Here is a 26172-nt window from a genome sequence, read left to right as displayed (position 1 = left end):
AGAGCTACTTGACAAGTTGGAACGTCTCCTTAATAATTGTATCCGCTTCATTTTCTGTCTCCGGAAATATGATCATGTGTCCTCGTTTCGCTCCCAGCTTGGCTGGCTCCTTATTCGTCAACGGCGTAATATTCGTATGCTCTGCGCTCTCTATTCCATTCTCAATGACCCACACTCCCCTGAATACCTTAAAAACTTCTTTCACTTTTATGGTGCTTCTCGTGACCGTCAATTTAGTATTTTTGGTAACCAACCCGTTGTATACCGTAAAACATATCTCCAGAACCTGTTGAATAAAATACTATTATACAGTTCGTGTCATCCACGATGACGCTCAGATTTGTCAAATCTAACCTTTAATAACATGACATTACGTGTCAAGGGACGCGTCTTCTTGAATGGCACAATCTATAGATTCGGGCCAAGATAACTCAGCAGCGATTTTGATAGCACAGACTGTGCACATGTTATTTTAAAAGTCAAATTTCTATGAAATTATTACGTTTAAAATAACACTTGCACAGTCTGTGCTATGAAAATCGCTGCACAGGTAGCTTGGTCTGCTAGGATGCATTCATATTGAATATATTTTTTTCAATAATATCTCCACTACTAGGCATTTAAATTCTCCTAATGGAATTGGAAACTAGTAGGCAATACCACTCGATTTCCAATTTCTATCGCTCGTATTAAAAAAAATAGCATTTCGCCGTTATTTACAGATTTTCGAGTGACGAAACAGAGCGCTCGAAATTTAAAAATCGGTCCCCTGGTAGGTATAAGTATCTATAAAGACCAATTAAATTATTTCATGTTATGGGTATTAAATACTTAAATCAAAATTAGGAATCTGTGTAATTAGAAATAATGTTTAATGTTTTAAGTTGTAATAAGTGTATGTTACGTTATTACCCATATTTAAATAACTGTATTTTTATGTAACGTGCATTGGGGACGTGGTACAGAGCGGGGTGATTTTATAAATAGAAAATATCTACTAAACTTAAAGTACTTTTTATTGTGGCAACAGCAAAATATGTCTTGGCATAGAGAAATAAGTGGTACGCATAGTGCTCACTCCATACATTAGTTTTGGCACCAAAATATTTACATTATTATTTTCGTAGTCGGCATCTAGAATAGTGTAGCAGAATTATCAATACTGCTACTTGACAATAGATGTCACGACGAACGAAAAGTCTAATGCTCAACAATTTTAGCATTTAGTATTTTGAACTCCCACATTATCCTTATTAAGTATCATTTGTATTCGCTTTGTTCACATAGGTATGTGGTTGCAATAGTGCGTAATCTTAGTTTAGTATTATGTCACTACCTGTGAGTTCCTATAATTGGCTTCCTGTATCTACTATATTTTTCTATGTTAATGTCACAGCTGTTGGATCTCCAAATAAATAAATAATTTTTTTTCAGCTAGTAATAAATTGTCACGGGATTAACCGGAACTCTATTTTCAACTCCTTCTGCTTGTAATATTAGTTGTAAATTGTTGAGAAATACAATTTTCGTCGCGACACACGAGTCATCTAGTGTCAAGTAGCGGTACTGATAATTCCGCTACTTCATGCTAGTTTTTGTAACTTTAATTCTATATTTACTTAGTTATTAGCAAAAATTAAAATATTTAAATATAACCGAACGCTCAACCTTAAAATTTCTAACTTTTTACAACAGTATTATTTAACTTGCTCTCAATGACATATCAAAAAAGAAAAGACTTTAATATTGTCAAAACCAATTTTTGTTCAACCGCTGGTCTAATAAGTGTTTTGTTACCAAAACTGATGTATGGAGCGGGCACTCTATGCTTCCTTTTTTATTTATTTATGTATCAAAGAGAATTAACTAGAGTAACCGGAACTCAATTTTCAACTCCTACGCTTACTTTGGTTATAACATTCGCTGAAAATCGTTGAGCATTAGACTTTCTGTTTGCCACGACATCTATTTTTGTTACGCAGTACTGAGAGTAACGCTACTTGACGCTAGATGTATAAATAATAGTATTTTTGCCATTTTTGGTAACAAAACCGTTGTATGGAGTGAGCACCCTTGGTCTTCTTAATTATCTTTGGAATATAATTATGGTCTTGGTAATCGTTGCAGTACGTAACGTAAGTTTTGCTAAAATATGAAGGGCCACTGGTTTTAACATATTTGTCATTTTAAAAATCACCCCGATTTCGAAGTTATCCCCAATGCACGTTAATAGATATATGTGTATTTGTTTTGTAAGCATTTTAATATCCAAATTATAATTATTAAATAAAAATTTGGATATTAAAATGCTTTCAAAACATATAAATATTTTAAATATGTACATATTTTTACAAAAGGAAATAAGAAGGGTACACACGTTATGTATTTAAGAAACTTGTTCTTGTTGGCAACATGTTTATTCATTTGTAAGTATACGAAGTGGGGCTATAAGCCCTTTTTTATGAATATGTATAGTATCCATTATATATATTGTTACTGTAAATAAAATTATTTATATTATAAATAATATATCTATCAACACATCAGCTCATTAAAAGGTTCCGTTTATTCTTTAATACTGATGAGAAAGTTACATTTTACCCACAAGAGTGGTAAAGTAACTTGACGCTAATTTTTAGTTGTTGTCTGATGTTGGCTGGTGAATTGACTTTTAAGCATAAGTGTTGATTTTGAATTAATGATATTAAATATTTAATTATATATCAAACCCTGTAATATTTTGCAGATGCATCAATTTCGCACGTCGCTCCGATGTTTAAGCGAAATAACGCTTTGCGTGTATTATAGCGTCATCCCGCTCGCACATGCAGTGTACCATGCGCCTTAGTATTTTCCTCGCGGTTTGTGTGGTGAAAAACATTGTGTTTAAATCAGTAGCAAAGGTTTTTTCACCCTCGCGCCGTGCCTTGAAACCATCGCAGCGCTCAAGAATCTTTCGCTTGCTCGGGTGTAATTATTAGCACGACGCGAGTTAAGATGAATTAGACGAAAGGGGACGACCGCCCTGAAACCGCCTTTCCATACAAACGTAGTCCCCATTTCCCCCTCTGGATATTAATATTATTGAAAATATTTTTACACAAAATCATAGCTATGATTAAAATACGAGTACATCAAATTTAGGAAGATTTAGGAGCGTTTATAAATTTGTATGACACCTGTTTTTATGCTCCAAATTTTTATAATAATTAAAAAACGATAGCCATGTCTAAAATACATAAAATTCTGTAAAAAAAAACCATGATGTCAATATCCAGGGAGGAAAATAAGGACTTACATTTGTATGGAGAATCGATCGTCCCCTTTCCTCTTAAACAACAACTTTGCCCCCTTGAATCAATTGTCAATTGTATGTCAATTAAGTGTGAATAATTGTAAGTTAAGAATGTGGTTTCTTTGTATAGCTTTTTAAGATGTCATGTATACTCTGGCAAACCCACTTGGTCAGTAGAAAAACGCGCGAAATTCGAAATTTATATGGGAACACAACAGTTCGAGCCATTTTTTTTTTAATTTGCTGCTTTTTTCTACTGACGCAAATGAATTCCCAAACTATAGGTAGCCATGTATTTTGAAAATTTAACGATTTCAATATACTTCCAAAATTTATCACAAACTTTCAGTGGCTACCCATGAGTGTTTTTCCAAATCAGCTGACACGGATCCCGAAGACCCTAGAGAGCTGCTGTATCGTGAGCTGTCTCCAGAGGCCTATTTCAACCTGCCCTTCCACGACCCTGGGGACACGGCGCAGTCTTTTCGACGCCAATACGCGGAAGGCCAGGAACTTGATGGTGAGCATTTAAATTGACTCTGGCCCTATTGTGAAGACCAGACGAACTTAGCATCCAGGCCATAAAACCCGCTGTCAACAACGAGGCGCAACAACTACACGTGCTTATCGATGTTGGTAATATCATATTTCTGTGCCATAATTGTCTTAAATAGAGAATTATTTATTTAAATATATCTACTAAATATCAAAGAGAAGTAAGAAGACCAAGAGTGCTCACTCCATACAACGGATTTGTTACCAAAAATACCATTATTTTCGTAGTCTACATCTAGCGTCAAGTAACGGAACTCTCAGTACTGCTGCTCGACAATAGATATCGCGGCAAACAAAAAGTCGAATGAAATCGTTTATTCACAATGAACATATGGTAACATAAGATCTTAAATTACAAGCATTGTGTCCCATGATATATTCAGTCCATGTAGACATGTGAACAGTTGTCACGAGTGTCATGACTAACGAAATAGTTATTTGTGCAACAAGGGAGGAAAGTTGGTTTTTCTTGCGAGTGTTGATACTACGCTCAAGATTCTAACTTAGAATCACTCGCTTCACTCGTGATTCAATTATAGAATCTTTCGCTTACTCAGGACTCAAAAACACGAGATGTAAAATAACTTTGCTCTCGTGTGACACAATACAACTTTTCACCTCAGTAGTGAGAACATATTAAAGGTAAAAAAATCAACACCAAATAAAGTTAACCACATTTGTTATTCATGATTGAAAGGCATGATCATTATGACGAAAGCTTGTCTCACTCCCTGGAGGATTCGCTGAAAATTGTTGAGCATTAGACTTTTCGTTCGTCGTGACATCTATTGTCAAGTAGCAGTACTGATAAATACACTACTTGACGCTAGATTAAATTAAAATTAAATAAAAAATCTTTTATTTTGGACATGAATCCATAGTATCCATACTAAACATAATACTACATTACAGGATATTATAATAATTACTAATTACACAATTAAAGTAGAAACAAGTTATTAAAAATAATTAAATAAAATTAAAATTAAATTGAATTAAATGTTACAGGTTATAAATATATATCATTGTCACTTTAAATGACGACTACGTAAATAATAAGCGTTTTGATTAGGAAACTGTACCCCTAGTGTAACTTTGATCGACATCATAACGTGACGAACGCGTTTGCGTTAAGTCTCATTTTGTATAGGATTTTGAGTTTCCAAAACGTCCCGCTTGGCGCGCTCTTTCGAAATCCAATACAAAATGAGACTAAACGCAAACGCGTACGTCACGTTTGGAAATCGAATTTATTTACACTAGGGGTACTGATGTATGGAGTGAGCAATCTATGCTTGCTTACTTATTTCTCTATGACGTAGTCAATCCGCGGAGGCGCTGTCTTTAACGGTCACACACACTTCAACAAACAGTACCTGGGCGACCGAGCTTTGCTCGGTTATAACTATTTATTGTAATATGGTGGTGATAATCTTAACTACATTTTTTTACTAAATTAAACTTGTCTAAAACAATAAAAATTAAAAAATAATATATAAACTTGAACATATAAAAAAAAAACAAAAGTTAGTCACCGGGCGAGATTCGAACCCGTAACACTCGTTTAGCAGTCCGCGTCTTAACCCGCTGGACCAGACGGACAGTGGACGATAACAGGAAATTAGCGACCATATTCTGCGTATAAAGAAAAACGCATGAAAACTCGAAAACACGCGTTTTCCCAAACATAAGACTAATCTAGATCGATTGTTTACCCCCATATACCAAATTTCAGCAAAAGCGTTAGAGCCGTTTCCGAGATCCCGGAAATATATATATATACAAGAATTGCTCGTTTAAAGGTATAAGATTATGCCTACACGTACGCACACAAACAAATAGTATCGTATATTTTGTATGGACGATCACGAGGTATACTTACGACGTCCGATCGGGCAACGTGGTAACCATGGCTCGGAAACCGGTTAATTTCCAAACCGTTATGATGTACTTGGCGCAAAACTTTTTAATTTCGGTTTCGCTCAAAAAACCGTTATTTTTAAACCGGTTATTATGAGAACAGTACTTGTCAAATTAACCGGCTTAGAGCAATAAAAACAGGTTTCTCCCTATGTCGGTGTCTATGTTTACGTGGCACACCACCTGACCGGTCTTGATTAATGCTCGGAAACCGGTTATATTTCGAAACCGTTATCATGTCCTTGGCGCAAATCCTTTTAATTTCGTTTTGTTCGACAAACCGTTATTTTGAAAGCGGTTTTTATGAGAAAAATTATTTTCAAATTATCCGGTTTAGAGCAATAAAAACCGGTTTCTTCCTATGTTTACGTGGCACACCATCCGGCCGGCCGGCCGTTTCGTCGTTCGTCGAATAAACCGGTATATTTAGGTTACAATAAAGTACTTAAGCCGTTCGCGTTCTTATAAAAGTTGGACGGAATACCGGAATAAACCGGTTTTTATCGGTATTTTATAAACCTCTAACTAATAACCCTCTAACAACGAGCAAGTGTGATGAAAACTAAATAACTTTATTGTTATTCAGATAGCCATTGGCTGAAAATAGACGATTACGAATTCGCAGCGCAACACAGCCCCCCAGCTCACGCAGGCCACGGGTCCGTGGTTGACATCGACTTCTACACTGTCACCCAGTCCCTAAAGCACATTGAGACCATGAACCCTGATGCCATCACTATATTCCATCTCTGTTACGCAATGTCCTACATTTGGAGACGAGGGTACGTACGAGGGTCGAGGGACGTAAAACTTGACGTCTAAAGGTATTAAATAATTTATTGATAATATTTTAGTAAACACGATATTTATGTAACGTATTTTCTTTTGACATGCATGAACTGTGTCAATTGTCAATACAAATAATTTTCACATGCCTTAAGGCTGCAACACAGTGCATTCCGAGGCAGTGAATGTGTTATGGTGACATTCGGATGACTTAGCTAAATGCTTAGCTTAGTTTAAGAGTATACGTCTTAGAAACAAAATAAATTCGTTGCCTTCCAAAACAGCATTATTTAGGAAAAGTATATTTGGTATGGCTCCAAAAATTTTTAATAAAATTCCGAGTGAGTTAAGAAATACAGATGACATGATTAGTTTTAAAAGTAAATTATTTAAATTTTTAGTTGAGAAAGCATATTATAGTAAAAGTGAATTTTTGTTAGATGAATAATTAATGGTAACTGTACACAGCATGCAGTCACAGTCCATGAATGAAAAATTGTACGCCTTACGGCACAACATAGTGATACGATGATGATGTACGAGTATATGGGACCTGTACAATTGTATACATACCTATGTTGGACAAATAAATGCTTTTGACTTTTTTGACTTTTGACTTTTGAATGGCTCTGCTACACGATGGCCCAGCGTACACAATAGTTATCGTAGTAACTAAGGTCCGACCGAGATCTCGGTCTCGGTCTCGGTCTCGGCATTCTCGGCCAAAAATCGAGCCGAGATCTCGGTCTCGGTTCTCGGCCAAAATCGGCCGAGATTCTTGCCGAGACCGAGACTAGGCAATGAGTTATCATTGGTGAATTTGAATTTTTTGCGCACGAGCGTCAGGGTCTTCTAGCCACCCGTTGGTGTGACGTTTTATATGATTTTGATTGGTTTCGTACCCACATTTTAAGCCAATTACTTATCAAATACCAAGTGTTGGGATCGGATCGGCGCGGTTGCAAGTAATGACTTGTTCATTTGGGTCTTTTCGTTTTGTGGTTGTTGTTATTGATAAATAAATGAGAACTTAGATTAACTTGTTGTGAGTGGAAGATGACACTCGATATTTTGATAGTAAATATATTTGTATTAACGGGAAAAGGAAAAGCCAGTAGGTAAGTACAAAACGACACCTGTGGCGGATATTTTGGGTTACAATATAAAACACTTTATTTGGATTATTGTTATTGTACCTCTTTTTGTGCACATCCATACTGAAAAAACCGGCCAAGTACGTGTCAGATCACGCACAATGGAAGCTTCCGTACCTTCATACAATACAAAAAATCCGTACGAGCAAAAGAGCGTATGTTAGTGGCACTTATCGTTTTAATAAGAAGACCAGTTTTCTTAATAACTCTTAAATGGCTTAACCGACCATATTAAAAACAATTTTCCTGAAAATATTTGCTTATTAAGCTTTATTATTTCGATATTTATAAATGGTTTTGCTCTCCCGGTTCAAAAGTTAGAGGGGATCACACTATTTTTTTTGGAGCGATTATGTCCAAAAGTATTTACTTAATCAATAAAACGTTTTTAGCAACCTTTATGTATTTTTAAAAACCTACCTCATGATGAGACACGTTTTTTTTTTTTTAAATTTTAGTTACATTTATATGGATATTTGAAAATATATTTTACATTTTTTTTCGAAACTTAAGCGACTTACATACATACGACTTACATCTACACCTATGTTCCAAATTTGGTTTTAAAATATATCGTATAGTTTTTGAGTAAAATGGCTGTGATATACGCACAGACCGACAGACATAAGGACATGACGAAACTATAAGGGTTCAATTTTTGCTATTTTGGCTACGGAGCCCTAAAAATACTATTTATAATAGCGCTACGAATTGATTATGATAACTTTTTTCTGATAAATCGTCGAATTTCGATTATAAAAACATTTTTAGTGCAAAATGCGTTTTTTTTCTATTTTATAAATTCTCGGTCTCGGTCTCGGCCGAGACAAAAAAAGCGTTCTCGGTCGGACCTTAGTAGTAACTAAACGGCTAAGCTACAAATTTTGACTAAGGTCAAATAGAATGAAGACCAAGAATGCTAGAAAATTGAGTTCCGGTTACTCTGGTTATAATATTAGGGGAAAATCGTTGAGCATTAGACTTTTTGCCGCGATATCTATTGTCGAGTAGCAGTACTGAGAGTTCCGTTACTCGATGCTAGGGGTCGACTATGAAAATAATAAGTTAGTACCAAAACTGATGTATGGAGTGAGCACTCTATGTACTTCTTATTTCTCTGTGTTATTACACAAATTGACTAAGTTTCACAATATGGCTTGTATTGTGGGTACTTAGACAACGATATATGCTATATATATGTTTATAAATATTTAAATTAAATCAGGAACAAATATCCGTGCTCATCACATCACACAAATAAATGCCCTTACCTTGCCTCTAAAACACAATTAAATTAATTTTCAGGAGAAAAGGTATCCACAGATATTACAACTTCCGAGACACATACCATAATCATATGCTCTTTGAAGTAAGTACTTGCTATTGAGTTATTAAATGTTACTCTAGAGAAGCCATACCAAACAAAGAAATTTTCGCAATAGCAATCTGTACCACGCGATCTAATCGTCTTAAGTGCCGAAAAATTCATGGCGCTTACGCGTTTAGGTCGCGAGATTCATGCTCCACTTCTACAGTTTGAAAACATGGTTCTCTGTGCCGGTCCTATACGTAGTAATAATAGTTCAATTTTTACTTACTAGGTACTTAGTTATTGTCCTATGTCCCCTAGATGGGACAGAGGGCGTCCACAGTGCGCCGCCATCTGGATCGGTCTTGAGCTTCGTGCTTGAGTTCGCTCCAAGTCTTCCCAATAGCCTTCACCTCTGCAATTATAGTCCGGCGCCAGGTCTGCTTTGGACGGCAACGTTTCCTTTTCCTTGGGGATTCCAGTCTAGGGCTTGCCTCGGTATGTGTTTAGGATCCCTTCGGAGTGTATGCCCAATCCAACTCCATTTCCGGCGCTTGATCTGCTGGTCGATCGGGGTCTCATTGCACCATCTGCAGAGGCTGGCATTAGAGATTTTCTCGGGCCAGTATATACCGAGAATACGATTCTGAGTTCACGGGAAGTACTCTGTAGGTTTTGATTCCCTTGCGAGTGTCGAAAATTTGCAGAAATTTGCGGCATAAACGGCTGTATCTTTTGATTGCGTTGGCTTAGAAGTTTGATTTTCTTCACAGCTCCAAGGGACAGTAGACCTGAGTATTTGATATAAATTCCAGCCATTACCTCCACGCGTTCCTGAGAAAAAGGGTCTTGACAGACAGACAGACGGACTACAAAGTGATCCTATAAGGGTTCCGTTTTTTCCTTTCCTTTCAATCCTATAAACATTTATTTCAGACCTTGGTCCAAACAGTGTTAGTAGTATTCATTTATTCATTACTAATATTACATAATTCATAACAATAAACTATAAATAAACTTAATAATAATAAAAAAGGCTACAAATAAACTTAAAGTAAATAAAAAACGTCTCCCAAGTCGCTGCCGATGGGCAGTGTGCCCAGAAGGCTGGCCGCATTGCCACGTTGGATGGCAATGCTTATCCTTTGACCAAAATACTGGCCAGCCCTCTGGTCACCTGTGGCATCTATAAGTGTTAGTTTAACTTAATTACTTAAGTTATTAACAGTGTATGGACCAAGACGAACCTTAATTACTAAATTTAACTTACAATTAAATGAAATTTAAAATTAAATGGTGTAATATAATCTTATCAGGCTTAAGTTAAAGTATAAAAGTAGGGTTCTTTGATTTTTAAGTAGGTACAATCTTTGATGAAAAAAAAACTGAATTCACATCAGGAAATAATAATAATAAAAAAAACAGTTTTTCGCTGAATGCTACCCTTCTCAGCGAAATAAAAGAACTTTTGTTTACACTTTTATTTACATACTAGATGTTCAATAGCGAGAGAGTGGACTGTAATTCGAAAAAGGGGGGCGATAGGGAATGAAATTTAGGGGCCGGTTGAGCAAGAAAGTTGTGACATATTAAAATTAGAATATTAAATTAAAACTAAAATGTGAAATAGTGTAGGGCGAAGTTACCTTTCAGTCCGGGAGTTGTGGGGCTGAATCGTTGGTCGCCGTTGAAGACCGCTGGTGGTGATTCTGGCTGTCCTTGTCGCCAGCTAGAAGTAAGCTCAGAACCGTTACCTTGAGTCGTCCAACTTAGACCTCGGATTTTCCACTTCGCGGATGTGCCTGGTGTCCTTCGTCCACACAACACTGAGTCTAAATGCTAGAGACGTGATTGGCAGTAGTGCTTTCAATAAGTTGCGAAAATTAGCGAGAACGACGAAATACGATGTTAACTAGTGGTAGGTTGATGACACACTGACTCTGACGTGTCTATGACAGAGCAATATTCAAATTTCAACTGTGAGCTGGTGTTGCCACAGTAAATACGAAAAAATCTTGTAGAATACAAGGCCAAAGCTGAACATTCCGCCCACCAAAATGCATTTGTATTTTGACTAAGCGAAAAGAACAATAAAAGTGAAACAAGTGCGATAATATTAAAGCTAAACGAAGAATGGACAACACAAATGTAGCGCATTAAAGCGACTACGCAGGTAGTGGACACAGCTTGACCACAGGCCTTTTGTACAACCCTGTGGCAGTGCGCACAGTAACCACACGACAGATCCCGTCAGATCCGGAGTGTGTGTCGATAATGCGACCCAGGGGCCACTTCATTGGGCTCGTCTGCTCGTTCACGACGAGCACAAGTGTGCCAACTTGGACGTTAGGATGTCTGTCGTGCCACTTCATCCGCTGCTGGAGAGTATGCATATACTCCTTCGACCATTTGTTCCAGAAGTCCTGGTGCATCTTCTGAAGCAACTTCCAGCGTTGGAGAGGGCTAACCCGAACGTCTGAGAAGTCTTCCTCAGGTACGACCGATAGGGGTTCCGTGGTGAGGAAATGACCCGGTGTCAAGGCCGACAGGTCGTTGGGGTCAGTGCTGAGAGGAGTTAGTGGCCTTGAGTTGAGTAAAGCCTCGACTTGGGCCAAGATCGTCGAGAACTCCTCGTATGTCAACCTTTGGTTCCCGACGACACGCGACAAGTGTGTTTTAACGGCCTTAATTCCAGCTTCAGCGAGTCCTGAAAAGTGTGGGCTACCCGGCGGGTTGAACTCGAAGTTGATTGTATGGTGTGCGGCAGCATCCTTCACTAAGCGTTGCAGGATGTTGTTCGCACCGACAAAATTTTTACCTTGGTCGGACACTAACCGGCTGCACCGACCACGACGAGCGACGAAACGCCGAAGTGCGGCGAGGAAAAGCATCCGAGGACAACTCGGTGACGAGCTCGGTATGAATGGCCTTTGTTGCGGTACAGACAAAGACGCAAATATACCCTTTGTACGTCTTGTTACCACGTCCGCGACCGAGAGCGATGTCGAAAGGCCCACCAAAGTCAACCGCTGCGCTCGAGAAAGCCTTCAGCTGGGATATTCGATACGATGGTAAGTCGCCCATGAATGGCGCAGGAGCACCCGGTGGCCGCACCCGAAAGCACTTCATGCACTTCGATACGACTGCATAAATAGCCCGTTTCGGACACATAATCCAGAAATGTTGCGCTAGCAAGTTATGAAGTGTTTGGATGCCTGGATGCATGAACCGCTTATGATAATCATCGATAAGAAGGAAGGTCAGCCGATTGTCGCGAGGTAGAAGCAAAGGATGCTTTACATCGAAGTCGAGAGAAGCTCGCGACAGGCGACCGCCCACCCTCAAGAGACCCGCGTCATCCATGAATGGGGACAGTTTTCTGAACGCTTTTGGGAGAGAGTTCGAATGATTGTTCAAAATGATTTCGATTTCCTGAGCGAAGCTGCGCTGCTGCACGAAACGTACAAGAATCATGAGTGCCTGCTTTATTTCGAAAGATGTTAAAGGACCGTGTAACAACTTCCCGGACGTTTTTCGGTTCTTCGTGTTGTTCGCGAAGCGGCAACAATACGCTAAAACACGTTGAAGTGTTCTTAACGACGAAAACTTCTCCACTAGGTTGTCGATTAATGCATTGTCATTGGACACTACGAGGACTGTAATCTTTTGCTCATCATGGAGAACGTCCCTATCTGGCATCAGCACTGACTTAGGCCAGCTCTCAGTGGGGTGCCTGAGCCAATCAGGCCCGTTCCACCAGCAAGTTTGGTTGACTAAATCTTGGGGAAGCAAACCACGCGATCCGCAGTCGGCTGGATTGTCAGTGGTTCTGACATGATGCCAAGAATCGGGAGGAATAACGTCTTGGATATGACTCACACGGTTGGCCACGAACGTTTTCCACCTGGACGGACACGACTTAATCCAGGTCAACGTCACACTTGAGTCCGACCATGCAAAGACTCTGTCTACCGAGTGGAAAGGCTTCAAAGCCTCCACGACCGAAGCCATCAAGTCAGACAGCAGAACCGCTGCGAGCAATTCGAGACGCGGCACCGACAATTTACGCAATGGCGCGACCTTGGACTTAGCACACACCAGCTGGACGTCGACGTCACCCTCCTCAGTTACTGTACGGCAATAGATTACGGCACAGAAGCCACGTTCTGACGCGTCGCAAAATCCGTGGAGATGTAGCACGTCGAATTTCCCGACTAAACGGCGTGGCACAGCTACAGCACTCAGCGACGAGAGTTGAGTTTTGAATTCCTGCCATTCCAGCCTGATGCTTTCCGGGACATCTCCATCCCAGGAAACGCCCGAAACCCAAAGCAATTGCATCAGATACTTGGCGAGAAATGTTACAGGCGAGAGGAAACCTAATGGATCGAAGATTCTAGCTATCTCCGACAGAATGGTGCGCTTGGTGCACCGACCGTTAGGAGCAGCGGCGACACGAAACCGGAAAGAATCTGATTGAGGTTGCCATAGCAAGCCCAATATCTTTAGAGAAATGTCAGTCATTTCTTCGAAATGTTTAAAGTCTTCCGAGTACAGATCAGCAGACGGAAGACTCTCCAAGAACTCACTACTATTGGAGGTCCACTTCCTGAGGTGGAAACCCCCCGACGACAATATTTTCGTAAGGTCCACCTGAAGTAAACGCGCCTGCTCGACAGAATCCGCTCCGGTGACGACGTCGTCGACGTAGATGTCACGAGCGAGAACAGTTGAACCACTTGGGTATGCGGCTGCAGAATCACTGGCAAGTTGAGCCATTGTACGAAGAGCTTGGAATGGCGCAGCAGAAACCCCGTAGGTTACCGTTTTAAGACGGTAGTCGCGCACAGGACCGACAGCAGAAGGGCGCCACAAAATGCGCTGAAATTCAGCGTCTTCATCAGAGACCAGGATCTGCCTGTACATCTGTTTCACGTCACCTGTGAAGACGACGGCATGCCAGCGAAAACGTGTGAGCAGATCGAAAATGTTGGTCTGAAGCTTGGGCCCAGCGAGAAGAGTAGCGTTCAAAGACACCTCGTTGGCGTCCTTAGCGCTTGCGTCGAAAACCACGCGAAGAGGAGTGGTGACGGAATCGCGCAGAATTCCATGGTGAGGTATGTAATAGAAGTGGCCTTCACTTGTGGAAGGAGGTTCCACTTCTTCCAAGTGACCACGAGCCTCATAGTCATCCATAAATTCCACATACGCCCTTTTGAACTCGGGGTTGGAGTTCAACTTGCGCTCCAACGACGTGAACCGCTTGAGAGCAATTTCACGCGAATTGAGGAAGGTAGGTTTGTTCGCGGGATCGACAAATGGTAGTGGAACTACGAACCTGCCTTCTTCATTGCGATAGTATTTTTCAAGAAAATAGTCCTCGCAGCGTTGGTCCTCCTCAGATACGAAAGGTTTAGTCGGAGAACTAACGTTTTCTAATTCCCAAAATTTTTTTATAGAATCATCAAGCGACAAAATCTGCGAAGGACTCGACACGAAAAAACAATGATTTTTATTGTTACGATACGATACGAGAGCGCTTGTTGTGAGCTGACTCCCGTCACACTCACCCATAACGACCCATCCATAGATGGTTTTCAACAGAGTAGGCTGTCCAGGCTTCCCGCGCCGTATACCGGGCAACAACGACGAAACGAAGACCTGTGCGTTAAGTAACAGGTCCACCGGCGCCGGACGGGCGAAACCAGGATCAGCCAGCGATAAATTCCTGATGTGCGACCACCCCGACGAATCGACAGGTTGAGGAGGTTGGTCGGCACATACCGGCGACAAAACGAAAGCTTCGAGTTTAGTACTCAGTGAAGAGGGTTCATTTCCCATTGGCTTGACCTCACATGATAGTGCGCCAAATGTTTGATATGGCGAATTGCCAATGCCAAACACAGTGTGTTGTCCAGAAGTTTCAAATCCTAGCATTTCTGCACAGGATTTTGACATGAAATTGCATGCACTAGCACCATCCAAGAGCGCCCGCACTGGGCGGAAGACACCAGAACTGTCCCGAATTAACACCTGGGCAGTAGCGAAGAAGATTGTATTATCTCCCGCCATAGCAGCTAAAACCGTGTTACTACTACTACTGCTCATGCCATTGCTAGGCGGTGCAGTAGCAATCTCTGTGCCCGTGGGTGCTTCCACACTCTTTGTGAAATGCAATAAGTTGTGGTGCGAGCGATTACACACACTACAGCGAGAAGCTCGACAAGTTTTCACCCTATGTGCATTTGAGAAACATAAAATACACAAACCCTTCTCCTTAACAAAATTAAACCGGCCATCATTATTGAGATTTATAAACTTGTTACATTTATCGAGACTATGTTGACCCGAACAAAAAACACAACTTGGTGTTGATGTAGTCGAAACGACAAGGGCCGTTTTGTTTTTGGTTAACGGTTTAACATTCTGAACTTGAGGCCTAACACTAACACTGGAGTTTTCCAAAGCCCTGCTCCGCTTTTCAATAAAGTTTTTTAATTCCTCAAACTTTGGAACTTCAGTATTGGAAGCGAGTTGTAACTCAAATGCTTCTCGGGTAGCGACATCTAACTTTGCCCAAAGCAAATAATATAACATAAAATTCTTATCGGGGAGGTTAAATTTTGACAAAATAGTTAAATTCTCATTAAAAGTTCTAAAAACCCTTTCCAAATCTATTTTGGTTTTGACTGGCTCACAATTTAGCAGTTTTTCATAGTACATGACAGCAATTTGCCTCTTCCTATCATAATAGTTGGACAGTGTTTCATATGCACTGCTGTAATTGTCACCTGACAAAGGAAAACTTTTTATTAAATCATGTGCGGAACCCTGAACGCTTGATAGAAGGTAGTGCAATTTCTCCACATTACTAATATTGCTCCGACTATGTATAAGGGAATCAAAAAGCTCCTTAAAAGACACCCAACTTTCCAGTTTCCCATCAAAAGGCGTAATCGATATTTTTGGAAGCTTAGCTAAATTATTCTCAAGCGTTAAAGATTTCACTTCAGGCTTATCACTTATTTCACTTCTAGCCATTTGTCTCAACCTACATTTTACGGATTTTAGCTTACTTTCAAATTCCTTGGTGACTTCATACTCCTCCACACGTTTTTCAGGTTTCAGTGGACGTAAAATCCGTAGTTGTGCTTTGTGAAAGTCCTTTTCTATATCCTTGATGTCTGATTCATCATACCCTTTCAAGTCGGAACCCTCAATATTTTCTAACCGAAAAATAGCGTAACCTCGCGCGACATGGAACATGTCTACTGTCGCGGGATCCGTGTCACTATCACCATGTACACTCATATTGTTTTAAGTGCAATTAACAACACTAAAACGGCGAAAAACTCAAACTTAATTGCAAAATTAATTCAATAACAACGAAGTACTACTGACTGATACTAGTGACATTGACAGTTGACGTTAACCCTTGACAACTATGAGAATGTTGCCAGCAATATTAACCACGAGTGAACGAATGATTTACTAAAAGCACTACTACACGGCCACCAACTTTCTTGCTTACCCTCGACTTTTTTATAAGTGTACCCTAAATTTTGAATTAAACAAATGATATGACCAAACAAATTTGAATAAGCAACAAACAACGAGAAACGAAAAACCAAAGGTCACTTTTCAAATTATCCGGCTCGAAGGACCAAAATGTTCAATAGCGAGAGAGTGGACTGTAATTCGAAAAAGGGGGGCGATAGGGAATGAAATTTAGGGGCCGGTTGAGCAAGAAAGTTGTGACATATTAAAATTAGAATATTAAATTAAAACTAAAATGTGAAATAGTGTAGGGCGAAGTTACCTTTCAGTCCGGGAGTTGTGGGGCTGAATCGTTGGTCGCCGTTGAAGACCGCTGGTGGTGATTCTGGCTGTCCTTGTCGCCAGCTAGAAGTAAGCTCAGAACCGTTACCTTGAGTCGTCCAACTTAGACCTCGGATTTTCCACTTCGCGGATGTGCCTGGTGTCCTTCGTCCACACAACACTGAGTCTAAATGCTAGAGACGTGATTGGCAGTAGTGCTTTCAATAAGTTGCGAAAATTAGCGAGAACGACGAAATACGATGTTAACTAGTGGTAGGTTGATGACACACTGACTCTGACGTGTCTATGACAGAGCAATATTCAAATTTCAACTGTGAGCTGGTGTTGCCACAGTAAATACGAAAAAATCTTGTAGAATACAAGGCCAAAGCTGAACACTAGATATATACAGATAGGTATTACTATTAATAACTAGCTTAAAATCTAAAATAGGCCCCTGAGGCATTGTATCAAGGATGCCTGGTGGCATTTCCTCGTTGTATCGCAATGTTGATACGTTGTCGACGAAGCCGCCAGCGATTTTTGCAAAATACTTGTGCGCGCTGGGACACCATGGACTTAGAGTTTTACTTTTTGTTTTAGATTAAGTAAGTAACATTTTAACTATAATTGGGGCTCTAGAGACTATAGAATGTGTGTCTGTTTTCAGATTGGCTACATAACACAAACAATTATGGCAAAATACCAAAATGTTTTGGAGCTCTACGAGTTATCAACTAGGATGGGTACATTTATTCATCACTTGTCATTGACATATATCTAAGGAAGGGCCTTACGGGCACTAAGAATGGTGCTAGTTCAGTGGTGTCACTCACGCATTCATCCAGTTGCGACCAATAGCACGCGTGACGAGAACTCATCAACCAATCGCGTTATGGCGTTATACTGCACGATTGGCTCGAATTCGTGTGCGTAACACCGCTGTACTGGCCCCATTCTAAGTGCCAAGGCTCGTCCCAACTCCATTTATAGGGTTCCGTGTTCCGTACCCAAATCCTACCGACTCTGGGCTATAACCGCGAAAATCGAGGTTCTCTAATTACGGGCATTTTTTCTCTGTGTCTCTAATTACGTCTTAATGAGAGTATAAGAGAAGGATCCCCGCGATTTTCGAACTTCGGTTTTTGCGGTAGGCTCCCTGTCGTCCGAGTGTCCGTCTGTCCACTCGACCGTCCGGCTCTCTGTCTAAACTAGCACGAAGAATTTTGAACATTTAAACGGCTTTTACTATTTCTCTTGTAAGCGTATAGTTATATTGTTATCCTGCACACACTGGTATTGATCGCCGGCATCATCAGCGAGACAGCTATATAAATATGGGCGTGCCAGAGAGATAGGAAATGGCGTGTCCTTATACGAAATTCTTCGTGTTTAGCGTCCTTACTTTGGGTAATAGATAGTTGATATTTTCTCAGTGTGCTTATATCTTACCTCTTCTTTTAGCAAGTGAACTGGAAGGACTCACCTTAAGATAAATTAAGGTCAATGTAGGGAAGACCGGCTTATAAATATTGGTTGGAAAGACGGTCATAGAGAGCAAGAACTCTCGTATTTGTAATACTTACGTCGCTTAGACATTTATATTTGCATTCATACATATAAGTGGAGTAAATGTATGAATGCAAAAATTTGAAGCGATGAAAAACGAGTCTATGAGGTAAGATCGTCTATCTTACCTCATAGACGGTCTTCACAACATCATTCTCAGGCATTTATTTATTCATATTGTCCACTTGTCCACGTTTGACTGAAATGTACAGAGCCTGGGAAGAGAATAGGGAGACCGCATCTCTTCTTCTTCTATAAGAACATTCTGGAGGACTGCAGGACCATCATACACCTGTGCAATATGATACATGAGGTAAGTTGGTCTAAAAAAAATAGCCAAGAGCATGTCGGGCTATGCTCAGTGTATGGTTCCGTAGTTACCATTCTGTCAGAACAGGCTATACGGGGGGAGGGCTATTAGTAAGTATCATGTACATTTTTTTATTTATTATTATAAGTATAATTTCCAACTAGTTATAACCAAGTTGTTACCAGTGGTAACTATACTGGGAAAAAAATAACACTTGCTATTAACTCCAACTTAGTTTGTTATTTATTAAAGCACTCCATTGATAACAAAAATAATTCCCAAAAACGGTCTGCATCGGTTACGCGTAAGAACACATTTTACGAGCAAGTGTGATGAAAATAACATACATATAAATATTTAGCCATGCAACTACTACATATAAATAATGGTCGCATTTAAACGAAGATATTTGAGTTACTTTCTGAGCTTTGGGAGCTTTTCAACTAGTCAATAGTTCAGTAGAATTATATTCCATTTCGGTTTAAATTTTATTTACAGATTACTTAGATATATTAACATCTACGAGTAGCTTAAGTCTAAAATAGGCCCTTGAGGCATTGTACCGGGGATGCTGACGGCATTTCCTCGTTGTATCGCAATGCTGATACGTTGTGCGAGGAAGCCGCCAGCCGTCACCAGTTAAGTCAACCAGACGCTTCGCGATTCCAGCAAAAAAACTTGTGCGCGCCAACCTCCATGGACCTAGAGTTTCAACGCCAAATGGTACAAAATGGTACTTATATTTTTAAGGTGACACGAAAATACCGCACTCAGCAATACAGCGCGCGCGGGCAAACGTGGTTGCCCGTGCCGTACGACCCGGCCGCCAAGTTTATGGACTATGCGGGGAACGAATACGTGAAAGAATTCGCGGTCACGGACCGAAGGTCTACGAGGAAACGAGAGTATGGCGTTGAGGGGTTTGAGCATGATAAGATTGTACATGAAGGTGGGTTATGGTCAAAGAAGAGTGCTCACTCAATACAACGGTTTTGTTACCAAAAATACTATTATTTTCGTGGTCTACATTTAGCGTCAGGTAGCGGAACTCTCGGTACTGATACTCAACAATAGATGTCGCAGCAAACAAAAAGGCTAATGCTCAACGATTTTCCGATAATATTATAACTTAGAGTAACCGGAACTCAATGAGCACTCTTGGTCTTCTGAATTCTCTTTAGTTATGGTGCACCCATTGAAGGTGTGGAATGGGAGCCACCGAAACACGTAAAAGAAAGTCATCGCCTCCCGTTTGATACTTTGTCAGACGACAGCCGGTTGTAGTGCAGTGGAAAGAACATCAGCTGGTCGCATGAACATGTAAAAAATAAGCGCTTTCTTGTATTCATGTCATCAACGGACGGTTGACTTTTTTTTTTAATTCATGATAGCATATAAATTATCATCTGAAAAAGTATCCGCCGGGAGGTGATGACTGACAATATATGCTCCTGGCCCACGATCTATTAACTATCCATCGGTGGACCTTATGCCTTTTGTAATAAAGTCCACTGATGGACAGTTAACAGTGTGGGCACTGGTCAAAGAGAAATAAGAAGACCAAGAGTACCGTTGCATGTAGTGACATACAACGGTTTTGTTACCAAAAATACTATTATTTTCGTAGTCTACATCTAGCGTCAAGAAGGGGAACTATCAGTACTGCTTCACGACAATAGATGTCGCGGCAAACAAAAAGTCTAATGCTCAACGATTTTAAGCTAATATTATAACCAGAGTAAGCGTAGGAGTTGAAAATAGAGTTCCGGTTACTCTGGTTATAATATTAGCTGAAAATCGTTGAGCATTAGACTCTTTGTTTGTCGCGACGTATATTGTCGAGTAGTAGAAAATAATAGTATTTTTGTTAACAAAACCGTTGTATGGATGAGCACTATTGGTCTTCTTGATTTCCTTTGCATATATGAAGTTCCATTTAATTTATGTTACACCTTTTTAATTATATTTCTCAGACAAAGCCATGTATGAGCGCATCAAATCAGTCGGGTTGCTAGAACTTAAGCAGAAACAGCGAGAGTACCAGGCCATCAAGAAACAAAAGGACTTCTTCCTGGACCATGGCTTCTTCTCCATGACCAACCCCAGCGCTACACGGAGAACCAAGTAAGAACAGGGATATATACTTTCAATCCGGAGGTCGCGGGTTCAAACCCCGGCTCATACCAATGAGTTATTCTGAACTGTACGACATATCATTTGATATTTACCAGTCGCTTTTCGGTGAAGGAAAACATCGTGAAGAAACCGGACTAATCCCAATAAGGCCTATTCAGTTTCCCCTCTGGGAAGGTCAGTTGGCAGTCGCTCTCGTAAAAACTGGCGCCAACGCCAATTCTTAGGATTAGTTGTGCTGGTGAGGATTGCTAGTACAGAAGCAGAAACAGAGAATACCAGGTCGTCAAGAAGCAGAAGGACTACTTCACGGACCATGGCTTGTTCTCCTTGATCAGCCCCAAAGGGGGCCATTTCTCGAACGGTATTAATCTAATATTATTAGTGTGTTGCCATGGTAACCGTATTACGTTTTGATGATGATGATGATGATGATGATGATGATTACGGTTTGACGTGTTGTCGTGGACTAATAATATTAGTCTGATACCGTTGGAGAAATGGGCCCTGGGCCCCTGTTCGGAGAAGCAAGTTGTATGATAATAAAATAAAAATAAAAAAAAGATTAAAACGAAATGAACAAAAAAGCAAAACCAAAATAACTTAATTTCATATCTTTTAAAAAAAAGGGTACCGCCTTCAAAAAACCAACCCGCTGGAAAGTACAAAATATTTATATACCCCACCCTTATCCTTGTCCACAGTCTCTATCTCAATCGCATCAATATTGGTTCAGCCAAACGCGAGATAATCGCGGACAAACATACATACGGGTCAAACTGAGAACCTCCTATTTTCCTCCTCCTCCTAAATCGCACAATTAAAAATAAAAATAATTAAAAATGTCGCGGTTTGTCCTTTTTTTGACAAAGTTGCGTTCGGCGCTCGAGGTCACAAACTTGGATTTATTCATTGGGCCAACATCATAAAAATCAAAACTACCGGATTTGAGCCAAACGCTAATGTATAAAACTGGATTATATGGCCCTAGTAAAATACAATTACAAAATTCATGGTATTCGTTTATTTTTTTTTATTTCAGGCGCTGGCGATCCAATGAACCCATGATATATGGGTGGGAACCAACAGAATCTTAACTAAAACCAATTTAATAAATATGTTAATCAATCTGTTTTCGTTTTTTTTCTATGAAACAATCAGTTTTATTATTAGGAACAGTGATAAGGGAAAAGTTTGGACTGAGCGAAGACGTAGTGACGAAAATTGAGAAAGATATGTTGAGACGGTTTGGACACGTGGAAAGAATGAGTGAAAGGCTAACAAAGAGAGTGTAAAAGGGAGAAGTAGAAGAGGGAGTTGAAAGAGGTAGACCTTTGGACGACTTTCTAATCAAATCGGGGAAATCCTGAAGAAAGGCCAGGACATGAGCACCCTAAACCGGCGAGCGTGTATGAGGAATGTTATGAAAGTTTGTGTGTATGAGGATTGAAGAATGTTATGTTATGAAATCTGTGGTATCTGCCTACCCCTCCGGAAAATACGCGTGATTATATGTACGTATGGAAATTATCTCTTGATTGTTCATAAACTGATAAGAGAGCTGCATTTTATCCACAAGAGTAGCAAAGTAATTTTATACTAATTTCGAGTTTTTTTTTTTTAAATAAATAAATATTATAGGACATTATTACACAAATTGACTAAGTCCCACGGTAAGCTCATTAAGGCTTGTGTTGCGGATACTTAGACAACGATATATATAATATATACATATTTATAAATACTTAAACATAGAAAACTCATCACACGAAAAAATGCCCTTACCAGGATTTGAACCCGAGACCATCGGCTTCATAGGCAGGGTCACTACCCACTAGGCCAGACCGGTCGTCAAAGAGTTGTTGGTCACCTTATGTTTGCTAATGGAATTGGCTGGAAATTATGATTTTTAAATGACTTAAACATTTGAACCCGGGACCATTGTTAAGGGCATTCATTCGTGTGATGAGCATGGATATTTGTTCCTGAGTCATGGGTGTTTTCTATGTATTTAAGTATTTATAAATATTTACATATTATATATTATATCGTTGTCTAAGTACTGTCAGCCAAGAAAGTGGTTTACCACTTTTCGACTCTATTTGTCAAGTAATAGAGTCCAAAAGTGGTGAACCACTTTCTTAGTTGACTGTACCCTCAACACTAGCCTTATTGAGCTTACTGTGGGACTTAGTCAATTTATGTAATAATGTCCTATAATATGTATTTATTTAAACATTTAATAATTTTCACTCGTATTTGATTTGTAATGTTTTGTATTTTCCTCGCATTGATGTAGTGGAAATTTTTGTATTTCACTCGGTAGCTAAGTTTGTTTAACCCCAGAAACGCTCAAGATTCCACTTATCGAATTACTACGCTTGAGGTTCAATTTTGGAACCTTTCGCTTGCTCGGGTATCAATATCAGAACAAGGAGTACCTATAGGTAGAACAATAACTTGACCCCATTATAAAATTAATAACTACGTATTCTTAGTAATTGCGCTATAGGTATCCAAATAGATATTTTCTTGGTACCCACTAACTACCTACCCACTTAAATGTAAAGTTATCTTAACGATTAATCGACTATTTATAACCAGTGCTTATCCTGATAGATAAACGTATTCATTATAGAGTGTATTTATGGAGTGTGGAATTAAGAGGAGTGACATCTCTTATGGTAGAACTGTTGCAAAAGTGTCCAGCTGTCAGCTATAAATAATAGTTCCAAATCTCTCCAGAGTAGCGCAAGAGTAGCTAAGAATCTAGGCGTTATTGACGGAGTGAAGTGCGCTGTCTATGATTTGATTTTTTTGTTCAAGTACTCTAGGTATTGTATACCTATAGCGCCACCTATTTAAAGTTTTTTGATACATGGAGATTTCGTTCCGTATCTCCACCTTCCGTAAGTGTATTTTGTTATCATAAATTAAGTGCATATTTAATATCTGAAATGGAGTTCAATGGAAAAGACAAATAAAGTAAACAAATATGATAGATATTGTTAGCTTTGACTTATATTATAACCTAAATGTTTTACGATGGTTGTTTTCATTTAAATATTAATTATGAGCATACCTATATAAAAATACCATTTTGTACCATTTGGCGTTGAAACTCTAGGTCCATGGGGTCCCAGCGCGCACAAGTTACTTCCAGAGATCGCGAAATTTCTGGTTGACGTAACCGCTGACCGAAGAGCTGGCGGGCTCCTCGCACAACGTATCAGTATTGCGATACAACGAGGAAATGCCGCCAGCATCCTTGATACGATGCATGGGCCTGTTTTAGATTTAAGCTAGTTATAGTAATCCTCTTTATATATCCATTATTGTATATTGTTATTGTAAATAAAATGTTATAAGTTGCAAACAAATTAGCTACCAATATTTTTACAACTGATAGTACTCGTTTCCTGTATATTTAAATATGAGGTTTCAAGTTTTTTTTTTGGAGGAAATCGAAAAACAAATTTGCTACGTAAAACGCCCTGTTAATGAGATAATTAAATGAGACCTCATTGAACAGATTCTGGAACCTCTTTTACCTAACTCTTAACTAGCCACTTCACGTTGATAAATCAAATGACACGTGTTAGACTATGGAAGGTGGAGGTAAGGAATGGAATCTCCATGTATCAATTCAATTAGTATTTTGATGTTTCATGTCAACTCTTTCCAATTATACATGTCTAGATTGTCTAGGTTCAATATGTAATTTCACAGTGCTTTAGTTTTAACTGTTATACTGTGTTAATTAAAATGAATAAATAAAATAAAAATAAAAAAAATAAAAATGTACCAAAAAGTGTCATGAAAAAACCTTAAACAGGTGGCGCTAAAATACCTAGAATACTGGAAAAGAAATCAATTCATAGACTGCGTACTTCACTCCGTCAATAACGCCTAGGTTCTTTCTTAGCTACTCTGGAGAGACTTGAAACTATTATTTATAGCTGACAGCTGGACACTTTTGCAACAGTTCTATCATAAGAGATTTCACTCCTTTTAATTCCTCACTCCATATGTTAAACATCTTGTCAGTGGTTAATGCACATGGTAATTATTTTTAGAAAGATTAATAGGTTTTTTTTTTCGGTAAATGAAAAGAGAAAAATTACATGACAAAGTTCTCTTAGTTCTATTTAAAGTTAATTGTTTTAATGTAAAGTAGGTACCTACCTACTTTACATCCTACTAGTAGGTATCTCTTAAAATATCGGGAGCAAATTTTTGTTAGCACATTATAGGGAGCGTGCATGAACTATAGGAGGCAGCACAGGAGCCGTAAGATTTGTGGCGCGAGGTGTAATTGTGATATTTATTGTTCCAATGTAGCCCACGAGATGGCAGAACCTCCCATGCACAACAAAACACGTAACGTGTTTTACATGTTTATTGTTCCGATTCAGGCCACAAGATGGCAGACCCTCCATCGCGCACGGTCCCTATATGTATTTAATAGGTCATCATAGGCCAAAGGTATGGCGGCATCGTTTCGGGCGATAGCGCCATAACATTTGGCCTATGCCCTAATAGATGGCGCCACTTTTCTAAATTTAACACATATCAGTGAAAAAATAAGGATCAAAGTCAAATGGCGTTCTAAAAGTTTTAATAATGTGTTTACATGGCCGTAAATTTACTGTGTCTGCAATATGTTTTCTTTGACAATCCACCTCTATTTCAAATTCTCTTTGATTTAATCTGGTAAACAAATAGTAATTGACGATATAAATAAAAGGTTTAAGCATATAAACTGTTGATACAATCATGGTTGTCCACAAAAAGTGCGAGATTACGAAGAAATGAAGGTAGATTGGTTTCTTTACATTATTTGTCTTTTCTTTTGAACTCCACTTTATATAGGTAGACCTTAGGGTATGTACGCACTGTGCGGCTGCCCGCACTGCGGATGACCGCTCGGCTAACCGGAACCTCAAAATTGTATGTAAACCGTATTACCTATACGCACTGCAATCCGGCTGCCGCCCATCCGCTCCGGTCGCTCGGAGCGCTGCGGCCCGACTGGCGGACAGCCGGACGGTAGCTGTGCGCACTACGCGGATCCACTGCGGTTGCCAGTTTGCGGCTGCTCGCGCGCACGTGTACATAAATTTTGGAAATGGCTCAACCGCGCGGTCGCTGTACGCATTATGCGGCTGGCCGCGCTACGGCTGGCCGTCCGGTTGGCCGCAACTGCATCCGCAACCCGCGGTCAGCAGGACGGCCAGCCGCATTACGGCCAACCGCTAAGTGCGTATGTAGCCTTATGGCCCATATATTAGAGTAGTGGATACATATTTTTGGCACTTTGTCC

At 39.7% G+C, this 26172-nt stretch overlaps 1 protein-coding gene across 3 annotated transcripts; it reads left to right on the top strand.

The window, feature by feature from the left end:
- Positions 1-951: 951 nt before the first annotated feature.
- On the top strand, positions 952-22578 carry LOC133532688 (uncharacterized). Of its 3 annotated transcripts, XM_061871455.1 has the most exons (10): positions 952-971; positions 2358-2426; positions 3645-3815; positions 6357-6552; positions 9016-9079; positions 17508-17583; positions 18619-18719; positions 19467-19665; positions 20690-20840; positions 21892-22574. In XM_061871455.1, the coding sequence occupies exons 2-10, from the start codon at positions 2381-2383 to the stop codon at positions 21944-21946; spliced, it is 1059 nt and encodes a 352-aa protein (XP_061727439.1). In that variant the 5' UTR covers positions 952-971; positions 2358-2380; the 3' UTR covers positions 21947-22574. The 3 variants fall into 3 exon arrangements, with proteins under 3 accessions (XP_061727439.1, XP_061727440.1, XP_061727441.1); XM_061871456.1 differs by lacking the exons at positions 952-971; positions 2358-2426; positions 3645-3815 and adding an exon at positions 3822-3927 and having other exon boundaries at positions 21892-22578; XM_061871457.1 differs by lacking the exons at positions 952-971; positions 2358-2426; positions 3645-3815 and adding an exon at positions 3874-3931 and having other exon boundaries at positions 6361-6552; positions 21892-22578.
- The last annotated feature ends 3594 nt before the right edge of the window (positions 22579-26172 follow it).

Source organism: Cydia pomonella, chromosome 27 (assembly GCF_033807575.1).
Source record: "Cydia pomonella isolate Wapato2018A chromosome 27, ilCydPomo1, whole genome shotgun sequence".
In the NCBI taxonomy this organism is placed as follows: Eukaryota; Metazoa; Arthropoda; class Insecta; order Lepidoptera; family Tortricidae; genus Cydia; species Cydia pomonella.
This window is presented reverse-complemented; position numbering and strand designations above follow the sequence as displayed.